This window comes from Volvox carteri, assembly GCF_000143455.1.
Source record: "Volvox carteri f. nagariensis unplaced genomic scaffold VOLCAscaffold_4, whole genome shotgun sequence".
Classification (NCBI taxonomy): Eukaryota; Viridiplantae; Chlorophyta; class Chlorophyceae; order Chlamydomonadales; family Volvocaceae; genus Volvox; species Volvox carteri.
Window position 1 is genome coordinate 2,348,040 of NW_003307547.1, and position 7,024 is coordinate 2,355,063.

Here is a 7,024-nt window from a genome sequence, read left to right on the forward strand (position 1 = left end):
ATCTCCCCTTCCCCATCTCCCCTTCCCCATCTCCCCTTCCCCATCTCCCCTTCCCCATCTCCCCTTCCCCATCTCCCCTTCCCCATCTCCCCTCGAATCGTACGGCCTCACCCCTCTCTCCTTCACCCCACAGCTCAGAGCAGTGCAGTACAGTACAGAGCAGACAGTGCAGTACAGTACAGAGCAGACAGTGCAGTACAGTACAGAGCAGACAGTGCAGTACAGTACAGAGCAGACAGTGCAGTACAGTACAGAGCAGACAGTGCAGTACAGCACCCAGCACCAGCATTCCGGGTAGCCTCTAAGTGCCTCTAAGCTCAGCCCCGAAGTTCCGGCCACCTGTCGGCGAGCTGTCGTACCTTACCTCGATTACCAGAGGCCGACTGCCCTCCGCCGCGGCCAGCGCCCGGAAGGCGGCAATGGGGCCGGACGGGCCGTTGCCTAATGGGGCAACACCTCCCCCTCCCCCTCCCCCTCCCCCGCCCGCTGTCGAGGGGCCTGCCATCGGCGGAAGCCGCGGCTGGGGATGGCCTCCATCTGCAGGAGGAGACTGCAGTACATCCGTACGGATGTACGGATGGGAAATGCCAGTGAATAGAGTACGGATAAGAAAGGGAAGGACAGGAAGCTTTTATTTGTGTAACGGTTGGAAAGAAACCGAAAATGATTTTTGCGGTTTCGGAGGTGTTTTCTGGGGGGCCGACTAGGGTGGGGTAGGGGGAGGGCCGATGGCAGCAGCGCGGCCCCCTAGGTGTGTTCAGGAGGTAGAAAGGTCTCCTGGAACCCGATGCGCCGTATGTATACGGCGTGCCGTACCACTACATAATACTAAAGTAGTATGTGATCGTATACACACACACACACAGCGCACTGCTCCGGTGGCTCCACGATGCGCACGGGAATATGAGGTGGTGGATGCCACGATAACGACGACGACGACGATGATGATGATGTCCATTCATTCATTTTAAAAAGCTGTCAGATATATCAGCGCGCGGCAATATCGAGATATTTCCCTCTTTCCCTCTTTCCCTCAAGATTAATAACTGTTTAATTTGTAGATTTCATTTATTTTAGATCTGATTGTTTATTGACAGGTGCTTAAATTAAGCTGCAATACACACACACACGCACACACACATACACACATACACACACACGCACCTGTACTACAATGGTGACGTGCTCACGGGGGCCGCTCCGGGGGCCGGAGGCGGCCCAAGCTGCACCCGGCACACCGCCGCCGCTACTGCCGCTGCTACTGCCGCTGCTACTGCCGCCAATGTTTCTATTGCTGCGGCCGCCCACCCCCGCCAGGGACAGGCACATGAGCGACTGGGTCTGCGGGGGCGACGTAGCAACATGCGGGTAGGGGTGTGTTGCTATTTAACCCCCCTTTAAGGGTCAAGGGTCCAATACGGTCGCAAATATGGGGTACATATAATATCCCTTTACGGGTCAAATGAGGACGCGAACACGGGGCCCCCGAGGGTAGGGGAGCTGGCCTCGATTGTGTGATTGTGGCCGGGGTGAGATCGCAAACACCTTCATGGGGTGTGTGGAGAAGGTGCGCGAGTGCGAATCGGAAGAAGAAACGCTCGAGGCAGGCAGTCACCAGGCACCGCCGGCGGCGGTGGCGGCCCTCCGTCTACCTGCAAGCTTGACGCCGCGCCAGCGGCGGTCGCGACCGGCGACGTCGCGGCCCGTGGGTCTACCAGCAGTACGATGTACGACGCCGTTGCCGCGCAGACCCGCGTCAGGTCGTCTGTACGGCAGGCGGAGCCGACACGCAAGTGCCACTCACATGAGCGGCGGCCCTGCGGGGTTGTGTGTGTGTATGTGTGTACGCGTAGGCGTAGGCGTAGGTACATCAGTTCAAGGGGGAAGGGAGGGGGAGAGCGCGCGTGTGTGTGTGTGTGTGTGTGTGTGTGTGTGTGTGTGTGTGTGTGTGTGTGTGTGTGTGTGTGTGTGTGTGTGTGTGTGTGTGTGTGTCTGTGTGTGTGTAATCCGTTAGCGTTTGGAATGCGGCGAGTGAGGAACGACGAACCAATGGCGATGGCAAGTTTATTTCTGTGCTTTCATAACGTTTTTATGGTTATATTATGGTTATTAAATTATAACCTGCGCCGCGAAATGCATTTCGGCTTGTCCTCGAAACGCAAATGCCCGAGTAACTCTCTCTCTCTCTCTGTATGTATGTATGTCTCTCTCTGTCATGGCGTCCGTGTTTTAGTACAAGGCCCCAGACCCGCCTGCAGGGCATCAGCCACGACGCGCTTCATGACCCCCTCGACGTCGCCGCCACCGCCGCCACCGGCTTGATCCGTACTGGCAGCCCCACCGCTTGTAGCCGACCAGGCCAGGACGGAGCCCGCCGGCGGCGGCTGCGACGCCAGTACGACAATCGGCCTGCCGTACAGCGGCGAGCCAGACGTGCTGACATCCTCCGCTATTTGCCGCAGCAGCGCAACAGCGGTGGCGTCAGCTGTGAAGTTCAGCAGTACGACATGTCCGTACAGATCCAATGGGGTTCCCCCTGAAAAAGGTTTGAGTAATCGCGACAGGAAAAAGAAATCGATAATGACACCAAAATAATAGTAATAATAATTTAGTAATTGAAATAGAGATGTATTATATTCTGTACTTATATTCGGAACGGCAATCGCGAACGGCGTTATAAAGCCAGTTGCGAAGAGGCAGATAGCAAATTGCGAGTCTAAGGAAAACGTATGCTATGCCGGTAACTTTCCCACCATCATCATTCCCACCACCTTCCTGCAGCACTTCTTGCACATCATCGCATTCCCCTCGACCCACATCGGCTTCTTCTTCCGACGCTTTGGCGCTGCTGCTGCTGCTGCTGCTGGCGGAACACAGTCATTACAAGATGTATCAGACATCTAAACAGGCAAACAGTGTCGCCGGGCTCCGCGTATTTCCAAATCCCTAGACGCCCAGCCCCTTCGCCCTTTTCACTCCCTCACCTCCCCCGCGCCTCTCTCTGCTATCTGCTTCACTCGTCAAGTGGTTCGCCTTATACCCCCAACCCCCCACACCCGCCCTCTATCCTCTTTTACCTGCCCGCAAGGCCTTTATTGTTCCCTTGACCTCCTCCCCGATAAGGCCCAACAGAATGGCGAACACAAACGCGCCGAAGAGAAAGACGGCATTAAGGACCAGGGCACTGGCGGCTGGCTCGTCCAGCCGTACGGCACCGAGGGCTGGCACTCTGGTAGTCATGGCAGACAGGCAGGGAGGTGTTTGCCAGAAGCAACGGGCGAGGTGCATGTGTGGATTCGGTCGCAAAATTTTGGTCATGTGTCAAAAATCATAGTACGGAAAGCGCTGTAGTAATGGTTAACAAAGCGGCTTGTGGGGTTGCCTAATTTGGCTTGGTTTGATCTGGGTTGGTCTCATTTGAAAACGGGATCTGGGTTTCGAAAGTGATATGGATCAGGAATCGATGTGGATTGATGTGGATTGGCGGAAAATTTCAATTTTGGTGATTTTGGGTCGGCAATGACCTAATCCGATTTCATCTGATCTGCGTTGGCATGGCCATCCGATCTGGACCCCACAGGTTTGCATCCCTTTCGTAACGAACTCATCAGGAGCACGCAACACATAAAAGGGTTGTTGTTGTTGTCGCATTTCAGCTGCGCATGAGCCCATGTATCTGTGAAGAGTCCATTTTCCTAGCAACGTGTGTGTACCTGAACAGCAGCCCATACACGAGGTAAGCCGAGGTGCTCCAGGGTTGGCCGCTGGCCAGCGCGTGCACCAAGCCACCCAGCAAGATGAAGGGCAGCGTCAGCGCGGCAAGCAAGACCAGACGTAACCTGGTGCGTCGGTCAACAGCAACAACAGGGAGGGCAGCTTACCTCCATGGCCTACACGAATGGGAGGTTCGCGCAGCGTGCTTGCATTTAGGTGCTGTGAAACGGGAATTCTGCTTACCGAACGATTTGGGTTACATGTTCTATGTAAGAGGAGAAGAAAGGGAAGCCGCGGGGATTTCCGCTTTTTTTGAAGGGCCCTTACGCCATCCGTCGATGCGAGGCAAGGCAATACAGTGTGTAGACACAGGCCAGGAAGAGCGATTCCGTGGATGCTTATGTGTGTGCCTCTGTGTGTGTGAGTCTCTTTCTCGGAGCTGGTTTTTATGGGGTTTCATATGAAGAAATCTGAGCATCGTCGCTGGGGCTGTGAGGCTGCAGGGCAATGCTGATTCTGCGAACCGTTGCGGACAAAGGAAAAGACACCTTTGCACTGGGATAGGAGGGGAAGGTTTGCGCCGGCCCTAAAAAAGAATCCAAATGGTTGCTATGGGGCGGTTAAGTTCGTTTGTAGTGACGGTGTACCCTAATCCGCACTAGCGAAAGTTGTAGCAGAGGTGCCTAATTGCATACCTGAAGTCGAGAATAGTCCTGTGCAAGAGCCTGGAACTTAAGGAGTCCAGACGCCTGCGGACGGCTTGCCGCCGTAACCCTGCTGGTGCTACCCTCCAGACTGGCATTGTTAATCATTGTATTGTGCTTCACAAGGTGCGCCAGATCGAAAGGAATCCATGCCGTGCTATTGGGACTCACACGGCATGGGGGTCAAAAAACGTAAGATGAGCGAAACTAAGCTAGCTGACCAATCCGAAGAAACAGTTATCAAAAGCAGTATTCTCAGCCATGAGTTATGCGAGCTGGACCCACAAAGTGCACGTTCCACGCATAAGAAATGGCGGTTGGCCTCAACCGACGACCCGACCTCGGATTTTAGAATATGCGGAGGCCATTGGTAAAAGTGCTTTCCGACGCCCAGGCACACGCTGGGTTTTCCCTGAAACTCTTAATATGCGCATACCTTTCCTATGCGGCAAACTGCGTGCGTCACACCAACGCATGCCAACTGAAGTGCCCTCAAGTTAGCAAGTTACATCTACTATTGAGCCTCATGGCAAATGAAATGACCTCGAAATAATATGGCACAGAGACGCCACTTCCCTGCGCACAAGCATAGCGTGCCACGGCGTGGCCCTTAGTTCCATTTCCCCTGCGGAATACTGCGGGGCGACTGGCTGCACCGGGGCCGAGAGCCCTTTTCGGCTTCGAAGAAGCTGATTACCCTAGTCCTTTGACACTCCCATCTATCCCTCTCCTTTGCCTCTGCATAGTCTTGCTCGATAGAACATGTAACCGAAGCCGAAACCGTTCGGTAAGCAGAATTCCCGTTTCACAGCACCTAAATGCAAGCACGCTGCGCGAACCTCCTATTCGTGTAGGTCATGGAGGTAAGCTGCCCTCCCTGTTGCTGTTGACCGACGCAGGTTTGGGACAGTGCAGCCGGTGGCTCGGGGTGTATCTTGCTTATGGGATGCAGCTGGCTGCTGCTTCACAAGATATACTTGCGTTTGGCCCGCGAAAATAGCATCAGCTGGTCTCGATCGGAGCACCCAAGTAATTTAAGGTGACAGGCTACCTTGCTACGGGGCCCTTGCTTACATGGAATTGATGTGGACTCTGCAAAAACCTGTTGTCCAGACCTGTCCAGGAGACTACAGGCGAACTCGCCCGCCATAAACCTGCTAGTGACACCCTCCAGACAATTGTGTTATGATTCACCAGCTACGCGAGAATGAAAGGAATCCACGTCGTATATTTTGGACTCACGTTGCATACTGCGATGCGGGTAAAAAACATAAAGCGAACGAACCGAAACTATTTACAGCGCCAAAGGAGAGGTCCACAGAGTATAGCTACACCCGTAGATGTCCGAAATAGACCCACAAATCGTAGGCATTCCCAAGTCCCACGCAGAGGCCAAGACAGTTGATCCCAACCGACGTCCCACGGATTTCCAAGAATCCGAAACACGAGAGGGCAACTGACAAACTTGGCCACCCAAGTCCACACCAGGCAGACGCTATGCTTTCTCCCAGGATTTGAACATCGCGGATGCGGCAACACGCGTGTCACATCAACGCATCTGAAGTGCAACGCGCATCTGCCATTAGCCCTCCTGTCAAATGCAAAGTGACGTTGCAGCAATCCAAATGGCTGGGGCCATTTCGAGCTGGTGGCACAAAACCCGCCATTCCTTGCGCACGAGCATACCGTGCCCCAATAATACCATTTCCGAGCGGCAAGGCAACACAGTCAGTCCAAGACAGAAGTTCTCTTGCATCTTAGCCCCGGCCCCGCCCGCTTGGCCCCGTCTTAGCTTTCGCAGCAGCGCGCACAGCGGCGGCTCGCCCACGCCCTCCCACTCCAAGCGCCATGTTTTTGTTCTTGAATTTCGGATCAATGCGCTTGAACATTGGAGCGTTCTTTAGCATGTCCGGAATGATGAAGAACCGCACACGGCTGCCCCGAATGAAGATGTGCGCCAGCTGAGATACTCGGCCGTCGCGTCCCGTAGCGGTGACGTCCTTAAGCTGGACGTTCATGTTATCCTCGGCCTCAAACAGCTCCCCGCGATACATTTCCCCCGACTTCAGCTCCACAGTAACCACATGGCCTTCAGCCTCGTGAAGGAGCTTGACAGGGATGCCAATACCCTTCTGACTTGTGGCCATGCTGCCTTAAGGGCCGTGAGTCCGTGGCAGGCCTTGACTGGACGCACAGTCCACGGCCCAAGGCGGCTTACGATCTCCGCTGCACCCTTGGCAAAGCTCCGCTCGCTCTTGACCGGAAGCTTTGAAGCGCTATATTATACTTTATCAAATGTCTGCAATTAGGAAAGGGCGCAAAGATGGACGCAATGTGGACTGACAACCTGCTGCACTGGAGGTTATTTAAGTGGGGCAAGATATTGGCGTAAGGAACTACAATCAAACGTCATAGACAAGACTAGTCGAATCAGAGCCCATGAGACGGCTGTCCAACTCGGTTGCCTGAGACTTTCGTACGGATGGGCATCGCTGCTATGTGCTATCGTGCAGCGCTCTTCGATTGTACATTAACTTCATGCGTTTGCTGTCGCGCACACGGGCCGAGTAAGAATGGATAATTCTGAGCCAGGCATTCGGTCATAT

At 54.3% G+C, this 7,024-nt stretch overlaps 2 protein-coding genes across 2 annotated transcripts; both read right to left on the reverse strand.

Annotated features, from left to right (window-relative positions):
• Positions 1 to 1,106: 1,106 nt before the first annotated feature.
• Positions 1,107 to 3,240, reverse strand: VOLCADRAFT_87180 (uncharacterized protein; the record flags this gene model as incomplete). The annotated part of the gene is made up of 5 exons (XM_002946959.1): positions 1,107 to 1,111; positions 1,653 to 1,765; positions 1,805 to 1,817; positions 2,342 to 2,485; positions 3,078 to 3,240. 5 exons carry the CDS (start codon positions 3,238 to 3,240, stop codon positions 1,107 to 1,109), a joined length of 438 nt encoding a protein of 145 aa, XP_002947005.1.
• A 2,235-nt stretch (positions 3,241 to 5,475) lies between these two features.
• smp1 (small nuclear ribonucleoprotein) lies at positions 5,476 to 6,820 on the reverse strand. Its single transcript, XM_002946960.1, has one exon. The coding sequence runs from the start codon at positions 6,563 to 6,565 to the stop codon at positions 6,176 to 6,178; it is 390 nt and encodes a 129-aa protein (XP_002947006.1). The 5' UTR covers positions 6,566 to 6,820; the 3' UTR covers positions 5,476 to 6,175.
• Positions 6,821 to 7,024: the final 204 nt, after the last annotated feature.

Coding starts and splice junctions, on each gene's coding strand:
- smp1 (XM_002946960.1), bottom strand. CDS start 6,565: ATGGCCACAAGTCAGAAGGGTATTGGCATCCCTGTCAAGCTCCTTCAC.